The sequence below is a fragment of the Paroedura picta genome, chromosome 11, assembly GCF_049243985.1.
Source record: "Paroedura picta isolate Pp20150507F chromosome 11, Ppicta_v3.0, whole genome shotgun sequence".
Lineage (NCBI taxonomy): Eukaryota > Metazoa > Chordata > Lepidosauria > Squamata > Gekkonidae > Paroedura > Paroedura picta.
The window spans coordinates 9,608,151-9,625,698 of NC_135379.1; the positions used below are offsets into that span (position 1 = coordinate 9,608,151).

Sequence of the window (17,548 nt, forward strand, 5' to 3'; positions counted from 1 at the left end):
ATGTGGCTGCTTTTGAACAACAGCCTGGCTTTTGAGCAAACAGCCTGGCTTGGGTGAACCATATCAGTTTCAGGGTAGCAAGACACCTGGTGTTTGCTACTAGGCCTGACCTCAATTAGTTCTCCCTCAAAGACCCCTGGAAAAGGCTCTGACCCTCTCCCTCTCCCTTTACCTGACAGAAACCAAGTCTTGAAAGCTGACAGTACTGTAGCTGTTGCCTGGCAATAGCTCCTGAGGATGTCTATTTCTTAAAGCTACAGTAGGTCCTTTTATCATTTGGGAGGGATTTTAGGGTTGTGCATAGCAGCGTCCGAATCGGCCATTCCAGGCCGACACAGCCAGCACTGGTCTGGAACGACTGATTTGGATGCCACCACGCACAACCCTACCTCTCAATTTTTAGAAGAAGACATTTCAGATGTTGGTGGCAACCTTCTCAGGTTTGCAGAAAGATCAGTCTTGCCTGTCCATGGCCCCAGGCTCAAAATTTAAGTATCCACAGAGGGGCCACATTAGAATATACTGATGATTAACCATAAAAATTCCATAAGTGTGACCTTATGTGTGAAAACCATTTAGGTTAGAAATAGAAAGTGCTTATAGTAGCTCTACCACCCACACATAACATTTTTCCATTGCCTAGAATGAACAAGTGAAATACTGAAAGAAGGATTTTTTTTTTTTGAATGTGCTTCCTAGACCCATGGGAGGAGACACGGGAGGACATGGGAGGAGTGACATGGGAGGAGAAGAGCATTTATAAGGCGCTCAAGATAGCCTATGGAATGGGATCCCCACATCTCTTCCAAAGAGCGTGTCAAAAGGATCTCACCTTAGCAAGGTAAGGAACCCTTCTCTTCCCTCTCAGCATTCACCTATCTCAAAGGATTATTGTGCAGATAAAAGAAGGGGGGGGGGATTATCAGTGTGAAGCGCAGACAGATGATGTAATGCAGTGGTCCCCAAGCCCCGGGACGGGGACGGGGACGGGGACCGATACCGGTCCGTGGATCAGTCGGTACCGGGCCGCGGCTCCCCCTCGTCCTCCTCCCTGGCTGCCCCCTCGGGAGCTACCCTGCCACTCTGCCGCCGGCTCACCTTTGGTGCTCTCCAGTAGCCGCCATGGCTGGGGCTCCCCCTTTGCATGGCACTGCACAGCTGCTGCTGGCAGCACCCCCCAGTGGGTGGTGGGAAGTCAGGGACACCAGCAGGAAACCAAGCGGAGCAGGGGCTCAGGCGATGGTGTCAAAAGACTACCTCCCCCGGGCCTCAGTAAAATTGTCAAGCGTTGACCAGTCCTCGGCAATTAACTGATGTAATAGACAGAGGATTCTGAACATCTCAAAGGGTTCAAACCCCAGCGAAGCCCTGAAAATCATTGGCCCAGTTTTTCACTCTCAGCCTAACCAGGGTTTTTCTGAGCATAAAATGGAATCACTCCCTGGAAAGCTTTCCAGAGGTGTTAGAAGAAAGACATGATACCGTCGGGTTGCTAGCTCTGGGTCTGGGGAATCCCTGGAGACTTTGGAGGTGGAGCCAGGAATGGGCGGGATTCAGGGCAAAGAAGGCCCTCAGTGGAGTCTAATGCTATGGAGTCGACCCTCCAAAGCAGCCATTGGGTCCCCAGCAACTGATCTCTGTCGCCCACAGATGAACTACAATTTGGCATATTTTGGGTTGAATTTGTCACACACACCCCTTTTGTTGTTGTTGTTGTTGTTCAAATAGGGATTTGAACCTGGGTTTCCCATAAAGGCTGATCCCATTTAGCTTCCAAGGTCTTCAAAGGTCTTTAGCTCAGCCTTGACCTAGATGGTCCAAGCTACCCTGATCTTGGCAGATCTAGAAAGCTCAGCGGGGTCAGTCCTGGTTACTACTTGGATGAGAGACTTGGGTGATTTCAGAAGCACAATATCCTCCAAGAGGTAGATCACACATTGTTAATCATATGCTGCTAATGCTAGAACAATGTTTACAAAATGGCAAATAGCCCCTAAGTGATACTATGAACATATTTTTTTGTATCTGTCAGAAAATGCAAGGCTTCCAAAACCTGATTCTTCTTACCACCAGCTGCATCCTCACCCACGTTCTTGGAGACATAAGGAATGATGGGGATGCCTGTCTCTCCAAAGTGCGGTGGCGTGAACTTTGGAAAGGAATTGACAAGTTGGTAAGCAGAATAGTGTTCCTAATTCGGGAAGGAACTACTTTTCATTTTGCAGAATCATGACAGGTAGAAATGAACCAGAATTTCTCAACCAGCTGGGTGTTCTTTGGGCCAGTCACAGTTCTTTCAGAGCTCTCACAGTCTCACCAACCTCACAGGGTGTCTGTTGTGGGTAAAGGAAGGATAGGCAATTGTAAGCTGCATTGGGACTCCTTCGGGTAGTAGAAAGGGGTACAAAAGCCAGGTCCTCCTCCTCCTCCTCCTCCTCCTCCAGTCAATGTAACGGCCAAAGAGGGGCTGGTGAATCCATTGTGCACCTTGAGGAATAATTCATCCCAACTAAAAATGTTAATTGCATCTCTGCGTGAGTCACTGTTCTGGACATTCCTCCTCCTTATCAGAAGTCATACCCAGAATAGCACCAGAGAGCAATTTCCATGATGGGGAAACATCTCAGTCCTGATATTAATATTATTGATTTATATATATTTTTTCCAATTTTTATACCGCACTCCCAGCAAGCTGGCTCAGGGTACTGTAAAACGTTATTACTCCTAACAGTGAAGAAAAAAAAACATTTAAAAACATTTATAACATTTAAAAACCACTCAAACAGTACTTAGGACTAACAACCACCTCAATATGGTTATCACTTTAAGATCATTCTGTATTGTAGGTCACTTTCTGATCAAGATGTTTTCAAGGGAGTGACTTTTGGAGGGGTGGGCAGTCAATGCTATCAGATTGTGATCTGAATCAGACACACACTCACACACACACTCCTGGCTAATAAATGCTGCACTTCCAAAAGCTGTCCACTTTGTTTGTTTGATTGTTTAGATTTCTATACCACCCTTCCCTACGGCTCTGGGCGGTATAGAAATCTTCATTAACCATAGTTTTTCCCCACTCTCATCCCAACTTTTCTTCTCTTGATTTAAGGGCAGCGGCAACTATTCCTCAGACTGCATTTTTACAGACAGGGGTCATTTGTGCGAGCCAGCCAAGATGATAAAAACGGTAAGCCTTTAACCAGGAAACATTCTTGCATTCTTTGCTACTGATGTGAATATCGTACCATGTGTGGCAGGCATGCCTATTGCCGGTCGATCAGAAACAAAACAAAAAAAAATGTGGGGTATAATTGTGAATTAATCTCAGGGCTGCTGCTTTTATGGGCAGCTCACCCAAAGCTAATGGAAAATAATAGGATTTCTTTTTCACGTCAGTAGAATCCAGTCCTGCAAGGAAGACGGCCACATGTTTAATAGCATGTTCCATACCACTTTGCAACTTCCATTATTTCATTTGTTCCACAAATATCATTTTCGATAGGGTGACAGAAAGAAATGGGCCGCCTGAGATTTCATTTGCACGCATCCGACAAAGTAGCCCACGCTGTAGTTCTACGTAGGAGCATTATAATATTGCCTGGGCTCAAACTTTTTCGCCCGCCTGTCCTGGAACTCTTGCATTGGTATGCTGATTTACGGCCATCCGCGGATCCAAATAACCCCCAGTCTCAACCACTGTTGCCCCCTTGACCCATAGGCATCTTGACCCTAGCTAGCCCTTCCTGGAAATTAACCTGCAGCCTCACCCTCTTTCTACCTCTATGTAACCATTGAGGGTATTCTATTTCACTACATGGGAGAGGAATGGGAAGGCGACTGTAAGCTGCTTTGAGCCTCCTTCGGGTAGGGAAAAGCGGCATATAAGAACCAACTCTTCTTCTTCTACATCAGAGGAACACAAAAACTCATGCCTCAAATGAAACTTCGTTTGTCTCAAAGGTGCCATCGGACTCTAAATTTTGTTCTGCTGCTTCAGACCAACACAGCCACCTGCCTGAATTGATCAATGAATCACTGTGCATTTTGAGGCAGATTACCATGTGGATAAATTGCCACGAGATGTTCCCCCCTTCCACTTGGTTTCTGCTCCAATCTGACAGAGGGATGTCTGGCCAGTATTGTGGCAATAGAAATCCCCTTCGATGGGAAAAAAAGCTATCATTCTCCGTGTCATATTTTTTTGATTCTTACAGATCGTCTCGGACAATGCAGCCGTCGTCCAAGTACTCCACAAAATTGCAAAGCTCTTTAAGAGGGAGGAAAATCCTCTCCCCAATGCCCGAGAGTTTCTGATAGACATCCATCAGGAGTATGACAACCTCAAGACTTGTGTAAGTAGCAAAACTGATCCCTACCCCCCCCCCCAACAGGGATCCACGGACAAAACGAAGCTTTCTAAAAACAGAAAACAGGAGTGCAGAGCTTGACCAAAAGATACCACCGATTAGTGAGACAGCAGGCTTGGAAACCAAAAGCTTGAAAGCCAAGGGTCGCCTGTTTCTTGGTGGGTCCTGGAGATCTGGAACTAGAGTCGGTTTTCAGATGCTAGAGATCAGTTCCCGCGAAGGAAATGGCAGCTTTGGAAAGGGAAAGCATCATCCCTCTGCTGAGCTCTCAACCGCTCCCAGGCGTTGCCCCCAACTCTCCAAGAACACCTGGGGGTTGGCTGCCCTAGTTGTGAAGGGGACATCCTTGATGCTGGGCATCATCCGTCAAGGGAGAGGGACATGAGACCGCCTGCCTGAGCATCTTTTTTATATGCAAGTGGAGAGAAACAAAGTGGGTGGTAATGCCAGGGTGAAGTTATCCCGGTAGAAGTAGCTCGCAGGCTGCCAGTGAGTAGCCACCCACACCCAGAGTAAGGAAGCTTTTAGTACACTAATCAATTATTCATAAAAACCCTGGTTTAACCCATATGCTGGTGGTCCACCTTTGGATGCAAGGACACTAGCAGAAAGCAGGAAACATTTTTGAGAGAAGTAGGAATACCTTTTCCACGGTCCTGTTTCCCTTCAGATTAGGGCGAAAGGAAGGCCTTTGGCTGACATCACACAATTTGTTTTGTGGCAAATCAGAGATCTGGACTGCCACCGATCAGCACCAAAACCTTGTTCCCTGCACCATCTTCAAGATGTAGGGAAGAACACACATTTGTAGGGAAGATGCACAGCCGGCCTTTAGTTGTCCACTGACCATGTTCTCTTCTTGCTTAATTCACAGCTGCAACCAACCATCAACCTCTCTTCACATCGTGCCAGAGTAACTGAGTGTTTCCAATACCTGTATACCTTTCTGAACGATGTAAGTAAACCGAGCGCTTCTTAGGGGGACTCTGCACTTCCTAGTGATGCATTTGGGGCTTCATGGATTCTCATGCAATTATGCAGGCCCACTGAATAAGCTGTTTGTGTTATGGTCTTTCCGGCATGCAAACTTGGGCCAAAGAACAATCCTCCTCCCAGGACAGCCTTCTTCCTCACTTGGTTTTTGTCCACGTAGACTCCATTATGTTCTGCATTTTTGGGGCGGGGAACGCTGCCTTCTTTCTTTTTTCCGCCAGCAGCAAAGTGGGTTGGATTCCAGCAGGTTGGATCCAAGCCTAACTCTGCTAAACTGACGGCAAACTTTTAAAGCAACGCACAAATGTCCAATTCCCTTTCTTAAAGCATCAGAACACTCCCTGCGCTTGGCAGACGCCCATCATCGATTCCATGGTGATGCTCCAAGAACTGGAACAGCAAGCCGGATACAGACCACAGCCTTCTGTGAACGAGATCTCATAGCCGTAAAGATGCATAGCGTGCGATAACTCCACTACGCAAAAATACTTGTTTCCAAATTCTAGTGATAATAAATGTTTATTTTTAAAAAGAAATCAACACAGGATATTGCTTGTTTATTCTGCTCCATCATTTGTTTCTTCAAGTACAAGGCGGCACAATTCCCAGGGCTGCCAACCTCCAGGGGGTGGCTGGAGAGCTGCTATTACAATGGATTATCAGAGGACAGAAAACTTCTCCTGGAGATAACGGTCTTGTTGAAAGGTGGTCTCTCTCTGGCATTCTACCCCACTGAAGTCCTTCCCACCCCCAAACCCTGCACTTTTCAGTTCCCCCCCCCAAAAAAAAACCCTCCAGGTATTTCCCAACCAGGAGCTGGCAACCCTAATGGACACTAAGGGAAGATTCAAATGAAGTAGTACACTAAAAGTCTGAAGTAGCACAATAAAATCAGAGTCCAGTAGCGCCTTTAAGACCAACAAAGATTTATTCAAGGCGTGAGCTTTCGAGTGCTTGCACTCGAAAGCTCACGCCTTGAATAAATCTTTGTTGGCCTTAAAGGTGCTACTGGACTCTGATTTTATTGGGTTACTAAGGGAGGCACTGATAAGGTATGTCTTTTGCAGAAGGAGACCTATATGTATACCAAGGTCCATTCTCCTTCCCCCCAGAAAGTCTCCCCACAATAGTGTTTTACTCCATTTACATTAATGAAATCCGGTGCATAGAAAACATGGAGATATGCATCCAAACTACTGGCGCTCCATGTGCATTTCACAACCTCAGCTTCCCCAACGAATGGCTAGATCTCTAGATTGGCTCCAAAGGCTGTTTCTCCCTTCCTCTTTTATCCACAACCTGATCCCCAAAACTGTTTTTCTTCTCTCATCGCAGCTGATTCCCCGAAGCTTGGCTGATCTCTCTGCTAAAGGCTCCCCCCTCTCACTGCCCCCATGTGGTCAAGAGCAGGAAAGGCCCAAGAAAAGGAGACTGTAGTGGTGTGAGCGACAGGCATGCTCTATGCGCCACTCTCCACCAGAGAGCAGCCTGGCGCTGTTGAATTCTTCTCTCTTGTCCGCAAGCCTGGTGCTTGCAGAGGCTTTCAGGCACACAGGGAAGAAGGAGCTCTGGCTAAATCTGTGCTTAAACTCCTCCTGTAGTGGCTGATTTCCACACACACCCCTCCCAAAGGCAGGTGAAAATTAGCCACCTGACAACCTCCTTTCTTGTGGATTTCAGTGGGCAGCCATGTTGGTCTGAAGCAGCAGAACCAAGCAGAACGGCACCTTTAACACCAATCAAGCTTTATTTAAAATCAGAGTCCAGTAGCACCTTTAAGACCAACAAAGATTTATTCAAGGCGTGAGCTTTTGAGTGCAAGCACTCTTCCTCAGACTTGCACTCGAAAGCTCACGCCTTGAATACATCTTTGTTGGTCTTAAAGGTGCTACTGGACTCTGATGTTATTGTGCTACTTCAGACCAATATGGCTACTCATTTGAATCAAGTTTTATTTTGTTATTTAAGACCAACTTTTCAGGATGCCAGCCTCCAGGCGGGACCTGGGGATCCTCTGGATTTGCAGTGTATCTCCAGGCAAAAGAGATCAGTTCCCCTGGAGGAAGTGGGAGAAAGCGGGAGATCCCTTCCTGCTTTCTCTGCCGTTTGTTGAGGGAGCCCTTCAGAATGATCCATAATTACAACTGGGAAGTTATCACATAAGGGATGTAATGTATAATCACAGGACTGGAAGAGATATCAGCTTCAACATCCTTCCCTCCCCCCCACCCCCAACCCCACTCAGGGCAGGACAACCAAAATGACAAGCCTGGTTCTTCACAGATTCAGAAGGAAGAAATAGCAGGCCTGCATGTTGTGCAATAATTTTAAAATATGTTTTAAAATAAACATATAAAGACACCCAAATTTGAGCACCAGTCTCCTGTTAGTGGTTCTCAAGGTCACTCCCTTGAAAGCCTAAGTGCCACGGGGACCTCCAGGATAAGTTAGAAGCATAGAAACCTAGAGTTGGAATGACCATAGAGGCCATCTAGACCAACCCCCTGCTCATTGCAGGATCAGCCTAAAGCATCCAGGATAAGGATCTGTCCAGCTGCTGCTCGGAGACTGCCAGGGAGGGGGAGCTCACCACCTCCTTAGGCAGTCAATTCCACTGCTGAACTTCTCTGTGAAACTTTCCCATCTGATATCTAGCCAGTGCCATTCTACATGCAGCTTAAACCCCTTGATGCACATTCTGTATTCAGCTGCCAACAGGAACCTCCCCCCTGTTTTCCTCCAAGTGACAAATACTTCAAGAGAACCATCATGTCCCCCCTCAACCTCCTCTCCTCCAGGCTGACATTCCCAAGTTTCCAGAGCCCAAATCTGGCCTGCCACATCCAGAGGCTATTCTATCACAAAGGCAGGATGTCATTTGAATATTCGCAGGGCCCCAGCTCCGGGGCATGCAAAGCACCACCACATCCACTGCTCTGAAGGGTGCTTCCTCCAAAGCAATATGGGCCATTTCCAGTTGGTGGGGGAAAGTCTCAACTGCAAGGCAACAACTGATCAAAGAGAGCCCAATATCCCAGCCACCCAGGATGGGCAATCAAGAGGGTGATTTGCCTTCATTTTAAACACACGCACACATACACTGGTCCTTTTTCAATATGCTAAACGCACCCATCAGACCTCTCACTTTGGGAAGTCGGGTGCCATTTGCAGTTCTTCTGCTGATTTCCAAGAGGTCCTTGCCTTCAAATTGCCTCGGAGAGGGGGCACACAATCAGCATCGAGGGCCATGTAGTCATACAAGAGCTGAGCTTCATGCATTATACTTCAAAATGCATTCCTGGTCTGGCTACGGCAGAGCACTAGGATTACAGTCTTGGTACCCAGGGCTCCAGGAAGGGCTTCCAGACATGCAAATTGGGGATGCCATCTTCCAGCTGGGACCTGGAGAACATTTGGGGCCATTTCGCACGGCTTCAAAATAGCACAATGGTTGCTAATTGGAAACGCTACTAATTTGCCATAACCCACGACGTCGTAGACAATCTGCAACAATCCTGAAACCGACCCGCAAAAAGCGCTTCGTTGTAGCGCTTTCAGGGGAATCCAGAAAAGTGGATTCACCCTCCGGATAGTGATACACTCCTGCAACCAATCTGCAACAATAGCGCTAAAGACCTGTGCGTTACCATTGTTGCGGGTTCTTCAAAGTCCCTCCCCCTGGCTCTCTCCTCCAAACTTCCGGCGAAGCGATCGCCATTTTTTTTTTTCCGAGTGAGCGGGGATAAACGCACCAGCGAGCCTCTTTCTGTTTAGAGGCTTCCCTGGCTTCAGTCCTTCACCTTTAGTCACTAAGCACAAACCACATAAAAGCCCGTTTGCTGAAATAAAGTCCCTTTATTTTTTACACATTAATTCAGCCGAAAATCGGGCCCGTGAGAGGGGGGGGGGATTTTTTTTTTATCACTCGAGGCAGCGTGCCAACGATCATACAATCAAACGACAGCTCACATTAGGCAGCTGGATGGGTCTCTCCGTTGCAACGAATCTACCTAGATTCGTTGCTATGGGTCTGGTTTTTTTTTTTTTAAAAACCTTTCTTAAAGGGAAAGGGGCTGTTTGGGAGCATGCTAACGGCTGCCCATTGGCTGCTTGACGGCCAGGGGCGGGATGAGCTCGGCAATAGCGCTTCCTTTCTAGCGATTTCTGCCAAGACCGGAAGCCTGTGGGAAACGCTAAAAAACGCAACTGATTCCACTACAAAGGCAGATATGCATAACGACGAATTCCACTATTTTAAATGGCGATTTTTCATTCCGCAAACAATTTGCAACAAAGATCCCCGTGCGAAAGGGCCCTTGGAATTCCAGCTCCTCTCCAGTCTCCAGAAATCAATTCCCCTGGGGAAAATGGCTAGTGGGGAGGATGGATTCTGCCGCTGATGTTCCTGTCCCCCCCCCAGGCTCCATCCACAGAGGTTTCTTGGCCTGGAGTTGGCAACCCAGCTCCTCCCAGTTCCTGACGGTGGCTAGACGGGACCTGCCAGACAAATGAGGAGCTATTGGGTCTGCCAAGCGATGGCTGCAAGCATGACCCTGCCTTTCCCCCATTCTTGGTGATGGCTTCTAGGTGGCTGGCCCTCAGCAGTAACAAGCAGCTCTCTCCGGTACCCTTGCAGAGCCTGGCTGTATGCCACAAAATGTTTAGAAGTATAAACGTGGCTAAGGGTAATTGTGGCTAGAATATTTCTCCCGTCGGCAGGCGACGGATCGTTAATGAAGGAGAAAGTGGATCTAGCCTCCGCTGCTTTGATAGCAGAGAGAACATTATAGCGCCAGTGTTAATTATTTAGGATTCCTCAGAGAGAATGACATAATAAGAAAGCAAGTGGATGGCATGAAAGTACAAGGGTTCCTCCCTACGATACAAAGGGGCACAGAATCCAAAATGGGTGTTGGTACCGGGCTCCCTGTGGGTGCCCACTGGGTTTCTTCTCTTCCTCTGACCATCTGTCCCCTGTTCCCCATGTGATTCTGTTTTCTTCTGTCTTGCCACTCCCGTCTCTCCACCCTGCCCAACTGCTGCTATGCTATAGAACAGTGGTTCAATCTCAACTGGGGGTCAGGACCCCTTGGGAGGTCAAACAACCCTTTCACAGGGGTCGCGGCAGGGCAAGCAGCTTAGCTGGGGGAGCGCCATCCACACAACAGCCTTGCAGGGTAGATCGAGATAGAGCATTTGTCTGTCTTGAGCAGTGGAAAAGAGCGAGATGGGCATGGTGGGACAAGAGGCAGAGCTGAACTGAGAAACCCCGGGGGGGGGGGACTATATACAATCATGAACAATGGATCTTCACGCCATTGGCCAGTTTTGGTTTAATTCCTGTGAAAGAACCCTTGCATCATTTTATGGCCGGGGGTCAACGCAATATGAGGATCATAGAATCATAGAGTTGGAAGGGGCCATACAGGCCATCTAGTCCAACCCCCTGCTCAACGCAGGATCAGCCCAAAGCATCCTAAAGCATCCAAGAAAAGGGTGCATCCAACCTTTGCTTGAAGACTGCCAGTGAACTGTATTAAAGGATCACGGCATTAGGAAGGTTGAGAACCACTGCTATAGAAGAATACCCTGCTTTCTACTACTAGAAAAAAAAATCACAAAGTGGCTTACAATTGTCTTCTAGGGGAGACCAGGGGATCCCTCGGAATTACAGCTCATCTCCAGGCAACAGAGATCAGGAACAAGCGTTTTGAATCCTTTTTCGGAATAGAAAAAATACCCTGGGAAATGCACTTTGGGAAATGCATTACGGGGCGCGCATGAGTGCATGAGACTGATTGCACAGGCAGGATGCTCTGCCACGAGTGAAGCGCGGCGTGTTCTCGCCCTGAGCCTTTAGATGCCTTGGCAGACAGAATGTCTCTCCTTGCGCTGAGTCACTGTTCATCCTCATTTGAACTGCCACAAGTGACTCAGTATGTGTGTGCACGAGCGCAGAGATAAACAAAAGGCCTCCAGACGCCTCTCCGAGGCTGCTTTTCCATCTGCATGTGAGTCGCCAGCCCCTGTTCTGTCCTGATGGATCATGCGGTATTTCTCTGTGCTCAGACGTGAGACCTGGCCAATGTTTTGGAGTGGCAGCCTCGATCAGAAAATGCTTGATACATCGACAAGAAGGTTGGTTTTTATCATCCGCTTTTCTCTACCAGAAAGAGTCTCAAAGCAACTTACAGTCGCTGCTTCTTCCTCTCACCACAACAGGCACCCTGCGAGATAGGTGGGGCTGAGAGAGCTGTGAGAGAACAGAACTATCAGGACTGTGACGAGTCCAAGGCCACCCAGCTGGCTGCATGCAGAGGAGTTGGGAATCAAGCCCGGTTTGCCAGATTAGAAGCCCCTGCCCTTCACCAAGGCCCCACGCTGGCTCTTGCACAAGTAAGACCTCCTAACATGTTGAAATGTGCACCATTCCAAAAGCCAGAGAGAAATAGGGGCCTACTCTGCATACAATAGATAATGCACTTTCAATGTGCTTTCGCGGCTGGATTTTCCTGTGCAGAACAGGAAAATCTACTTCTAAGAAGAAGAAGAAGAAGAGTTGGTTCTTATATGCCGCTTTTCCCTACCCGAAGGAGGCTCAAAGCGGCTTACAGTCACCTTCCCATACCTCTCCCCACAACAGACCCTGTGAGGTGGGTGAGGCTAAGAGAGCCCTGATATCACTGCTCAGTCAGAACAGTTTTATCAGTGCCGTGGCGAGCCCAAGGTCACCCAGCTGGTTGCATGTGGGGGAGTGCAGAATCGAACCCAGCATGCCAGATTAAAAGTCCGCACTCTTAACCATTACACCAAACTGGCAGTTTCGCTGTTAAGCAGAAGTCAAGATCAAGACCAGGTAAAGTTTTTTTCCCCTCCAGGTCAAAGCAGGAGGTTGGCAACCCTAATACCAGAGGGGGGACCTCATGGGCTTCCAGAACAGCAAACCTATCAGAACCAGACACCACATCAGCCTGTCCTTCCAGACTCAGGTCAATACGGGTCAGATCTCGTTCTTTTAAAGACTGTAAATAATTAAACGTGGAAACCTTGATTGCCGCCACTCTTTATGACTCTGAAGTCATCTTTCCACAGAAAATGGATGCTTAGTCAGGACTTTGAAAGTGTTTCTCAACTTGAGTTTAACTCTGTCCTTCTTCAAAACTTATCCCGACATTTGCAACCCTTTCTCCCATGCTCCCAAGTGAAAAATCTTATTGTTATGCTGTTGTTGTTAGGTGTGAAGTTGTGTCCGACCCATTGCAAGCCCATGGACAATGATCCTCCAGGCCTTCCTTCTCATCAGGTGGCCAAAGTATTTGAGTTTCATCTTCAGGATCTGGCCTTCTAAGGAGCAGTCAGGGCTGATCTCCTCTAGGACTGACCGGTTTGTTCGCCTTGCAGTCCAAGGGACTCGCAAGAGTCTTCTCCAGCACCAGAGTTCAAAAGCCTCAATTCTTTGACGCTCGGCCTTCCTTATGGTCCAACTTTCGCATATTCTAGCTATCCTATTTTTATTTCCCTCATCCTCCAGTAAGTCCAGGGTGGTATAAAATAGTTTGCTCTTGTCTGTTTTGGCCTCCACAATGATCCTGTGAGAGGAAAACAGACCGTCTAGGATCATGTTATGAGAATCCTGGCTGTGTGAGGTCCTTCCACTATAGCAGGTTTTCTCAACCAGGGTTTTGTGAAACCCTGGCGTTTCTTAATGGCCCTAGCAGGGTTTTCCCAAATGGGTGGGAGTGAATTATTTCTTTAGATAATTTTTAAAAATGTGTTAAACATTTATTGGGCGACATGACCATGCATGGTCATATTGACACACACACCCTAAAAAAAAAATCCATGTGTTTTGGATAGGACTCATAGCTGTCTGGCCTCCTTTCTTGTAATACATAAAAGTTTCTGTATGCTGGGATGGAATCCCTCTGCTGCACCTTAACTGGAGTAAGAGTACCAGAAACCAGGCCATTTGCACAACAGCATCACGGGGGATGTCACAGGTAAGAAACTCAAAAGAGCAATTTCCTTTCTTCTCCTCTAGTTTTCCTCTACATCAAAAATTGTACACTTATTGCACGTCTGATATGCAGTCCTCGTAGTGTGTGGCATCTCAGTATCATCATCCCTTGTTGCAGGCCGGGGGGAGGGAGGAAATTGAAGCAGAGAGGTTAGCACCTGCTTTTCAAGCAGAGGATCCTAGATTACAGTCCCTAACAGCTCCTTTTCAGAGCATACCACTGCAGGTGATGTGAAAGGTCTTCTCCCAAGATTCTGGAGAGCTGCAAACAGGCAGAGCCGGCAATCCTGGCTACTGACCTCATAGGAGGCAGTGTCATATCACCTGTACTTTGCTTCTGAATAAGTCAAAGGACAAAGTACATGGGAAATGGCTGGGTTTTTTTTGCAAGATGCTTGATGCTTGGGGTGGGGGGGGGGGCAGGGGAGGAACCGGCTGCCAGCTAGTGAGGGGGTGGAGAAGCCGATGATGGTATTTATATACCAGCCGTCAGCCTGGGAACAGTGAGACAGCAAAAATGTGTGTTTGCAAGGGAAATGGTTTTGTAAGGCTTCCTAGATTGAAGGGGGCTTTGTTATCAGTAAACGAGGTCATCTGTTTTTGGACCGCCAGATAGGTGGGATGGTAGGAAGGGGGTGTGGCTCAGGGGTGAGGGGAGCCTTTCTCTAAGTTTCACTTTGCTGAAATCATTTCTAGAACCTTGGCAGGACGTGCAAGTGCAATGCCCCAATCCTGGATATCTCACATCCTCGCCAAACCCTCGAACTCCCGCGCTGCATTGGCTCTCAATTCAGAAGTTTTTTTAAGAGGTTATTTAAAGAAAAATGTATACCAATAAGGATCTGCAGGAGATGAAGCTCAAATACTTTGGCCACCTCATGAGAAGGAAGGACTCCCTGGAGAAGAGCCTAATGCTGGGAGCGGTTGAGGGCAAAAGAAGAAGGGGACGACAGAGAATGAGGTGGCTGGATGGAGTCACTGAAGCAGTCGGTGCAAACTTCAATGGACTCCGGGGAATGGTAGAGGACAGGAAGGCCTGGAGGATCATTGGCCATGGGGTCGCGATGGGTCGGACACGACTTCGCACCTAACAACAAAAGCTAGAATATAGTCTTTATATATGCCATTCAGTAATTCTTCCATTTAGGCCAGAGGCAGTCAAAGGATAAAAAATGTCCAGTTTGTCCTCCTCCCGCTGCAAAAGCAAAAAAAAAAAAAGAAAGAAAGGGATCTGATACTTTGCTTATACAAAGGTGGAATATTACTTAGAAGGCCCAATGGAGGGGGGGGGCAGGGAAGGAGTTGACTCCTCCGGCTGTTTGTTACAGTTGGAAGTGACAGTTGGTCAGATACACTGAAGGGAACATTGTTCACAATCGTCACTGACGTTGTGAGAAAGAAGACAGTTTGCAGGCTGGCCCTCAAAACTTATTCCTGAAGGTGATGGAGGACGTATACTAGGGAAAGTAGTATGGTGAACCAGAGGCCCTTGAATGAAATTTTAAGAATCATGCCTCCCTTCTCCCTTCACCACAAAAGGAGAAGCAAATTCGACAGGCAGGAAGAAAATGATAGATGAGGTGCCTAAATTCAATGAGCAGGGACTCATTAGAGATATAAAAGGGCCTGCAGGGATGTACGGAAGGAGAAATGATGGATATAGGAAGGAGAAAAACCGTCCTCTTTAAAGAGAATGTATAGAATAATCTCGGTTTACAAAAGGAACAAACTTGATGGAGACTTTGTTTGAACGAAGGTGGGATGGTATTTAGAAACCCCAATGGAGGGCTTCAAATTAACTCGGCAAAAGAAATTATTATTCTTATATATTATTATATGAAATAAGCATAGAATAGCGTTTGTATGTCGCCCCTTGGCAATAATAAAAACAGCAATGTTAGGAGAGGCAGGGTTCATGTTAAAGTAGGAGAAATCGATAGTCCAGGAAAGCATAAGGTAAAAAAAATGTTTTCAGAACCCCCAAAGTTGGGGAAAAGGAAGAATAATTTTTCTTTCCAGGTCCAATTCAAATGCTATATCTCTAGCTGTAAGTCTCCATGGCGGACTTGTATATTCCATGAACATTGGCTGGGGTTGCCAACCTCCAGGCGGGGGCTGGGGACCTCCCACTATTACAGTAGATCTCCTGGGGAACTCTATGGCACCATCCCCTGTGAAGGTCCTTCCACACCCAGATCTAGTAACCCTAAGTTTGGCCCTCAGGCAGAGAGGTGAGGCTCCAGTGTTAAACTGGACCAGAGCACAAAAGGCAAATGGAGCAAAGTCGCATTCCTGCAACTGCCTATTTCAGGTTGGGAAATACCTGGATGTACGGAGGTAGGAGTGGGCAGGGTTTGGAGAGCAGAGTCATTTCAGTGAGCCCTAATGACTGCTTGACTGAGAATGCATCTTCATTAAGTTGAGCAGACTGAGAAATATAGACCATCATGTCTAACGTGTCTATTATTCCTTTTAAGATATGCACATGGTGTAAGAGTACCCACACATTGAGTAACACACTGCCAGTCTTTGTGTGAAATATGAATTCCAAACCACCAGGTATGTACACTTTTCTCCCTGCTCTTTGGTCGTGTGTGTCTGTGTGTGTGATACATTTAAATCCCTCCAGGCATCCCTTTGTTTTGAAGCCAGAATTTGGGACATTAGATCACAGATCATCTTAGGGCTGATCCTGCGTAGAGCAGGGGGTTGGACTAGATGGCCTGTATGGCCCCTTCTAACTCTATGATTCTATGATCTCCCATGCCAAGTGTTGTTTGGCCTCAAACGAACAGGAGTGTGTTTTTGGCATTCCCCCTCCCCTACATCAATATCTTACCATCAATTGTTAGCTATGTAGTGGAATAATTAATTCATCATGGCTTTTCCAGAGAAATAATGCCATAGCACATTACAGGCAGCACAGGTGTTTCTTTTTTTAAGCGATAAACATCTTTGCTGCCAGATCACCAAAAGATATCTAAAAAAATTGTACTACGATTGTAAGTAAAATGGCAACACTAGATTCACAGTAATCATTCCTTTTAGGGAACATCTTCCTGAATCGGTACTTGCCTGAGAGTAACAGAAGGGATTTTGCACATTTCCTGTTTAGCACAGGAGCCGTTGCCTATAACCTGATTAACTGAGAAATTATTATGCACTCTCTATCTGATAGCGGAAGTTCAAAAGTATACTGCTCCTGTTAGATAGTGCAGGCTGGGCCAGATTGGGCTATCCCAGGGCAGAGTTCAGAACAACCTACGCCTAAAATAAATGGTTATAGCGGGAATTGATCAAAGAGGTGATGAACGCCTATTCTGGATGAGACAGCCATACCTCTGAAGACTTGCATGCATAATATGTAGATGCTTCTGGATCTAGTGCTGCTCCTTGAGTCACAGATATGAGTAATTGACAGAATTACATTTTGTCATTGGAAACTAATTGGCCAACTGCAAACGACAGCCTACAAATCAGTGCCCTAGCTACAGTAATTCCCGCCTTGGAAAACTTCAGGCAGAACTATTAGCACATCTTTTAAGAGGTGATTATGAGGGGGGCCTCTTCTGCAGTGGCCCCCCTCATGCAAACATTGTAAAACAAGGCAATGACAGAGAAATGTTGGCTTGATGGGCAGCAACTAGGAGGAGATAACATTTAGCTCCCGGACATGAAAATCTCATAGATTTACAGAGATGGAAGGGGTCATCCAGGCCATTCAGTCCAACCCCCTGTTCAATGCAGGATCAGCCTCTGCTTGAAGACCGCCAGTGAGGGGGAGCTCAGCACCTCCTTAGGAAGCTCGCTCCACTGCTGAACTACTCTATGCATTTTTTTTCCTTGATACCATTCTATACACAATTAAAACCCATTATTGCAGGTCCTGTCCTCTGGCCAATAGGAACTGCCCTCTTCCCTCCTTCAAAGAACAACTTGGAGTTGACAAATTCTCCAGTTGCTAATTTCTCCATCTCAAATCGACCAAGCTGTCCCCCTTCCCCAGCTAATTGCAATTCTATTCAATTCCATGGAGCTCTGTTGTGGAACCTTATTAGACCTTATTAGACCAAGGGCTGCAGGCACATCCAGACTGGCTCCAATTCAATGGCTGTGTGCAAACTAGGGATGACTGATGCTAACTGCCATTTCCTTTCGGACTCTGATC

At 47.0% G+C, this 17,548-nt stretch overlaps 2 protein-coding genes across 2 annotated transcripts in view; both read left to right on the top strand.

Moving 5' to 3' along the window:
- The first annotated feature begins 524 nt into the window (after nucleotides 1-524).
- Nucleotides 525-5,863, top strand: LOC143820115 (uncharacterized). The gene is made up of 6 exons (XM_077302511.1): nucleotides 525-841; nucleotides 2,033-2,173; nucleotides 3,113-3,190; nucleotides 4,218-4,355; nucleotides 5,245-5,325; nucleotides 5,691-5,863. The coding sequence occupies exons 2-6, from the start codon at nucleotides 2,036-2,038 to the stop codon at nucleotides 5,805-5,807; spliced, it is 552 nt and encodes a 183-aa protein (XP_077158626.1). The 5' UTR covers nucleotides 525-841; nucleotides 2,033-2,035; the 3' UTR covers nucleotides 5,808-5,863.
- An 8,834-nt stretch (nucleotides 5,864-14,697) lies between these two features.
- The window catches only part of PFKP (phosphofructokinase, platelet), a 58,635-nt gene continuing 55,784 nt past the window's right edge, over nucleotides 14,698-17,548 (top strand). The window contains exons 1-2 of the mRNA XM_077303876.1: nucleotides 14,698-14,820; nucleotides 15,858-15,939. Coding sequence (XP_077159991.1) covers nucleotides 15,921-15,939 — 19 coding nt within the window. The 5' untranslated portion in view covers nucleotides 14,698-14,820; nucleotides 15,858-15,920. The remainder of the gene's footprint in view (nucleotides 14,821-15,857; nucleotides 15,940-17,548) is intronic.

What these genes read in the sequence shown, in the direction of transcription:
- LOC143820115 (XM_077302511.1), top strand. Translation starts at nt 2,036, where the DNA reads ATGCAAGGCTTCCAAAACCTGATTCTTCTTACCACCAGCTGCATCCTC. An exon ending in CAGCCAAGATGATAAAAACG is followed by an intron (nt 3,191 to 4,217) that starts GTAAGCCTTTAA and finishes TGATTCTTACAG; the next exon opens with ATCGTCTCGGACAATGCAGC. An exon ending in ATGACAACCTCAAGACTTGT is followed by an intron (nt 4,356 to 5,244) that starts GTAAGTAGCAAA and finishes CTTAATTCACAG; the next exon opens with CTGCAACCAACCATCAACCT.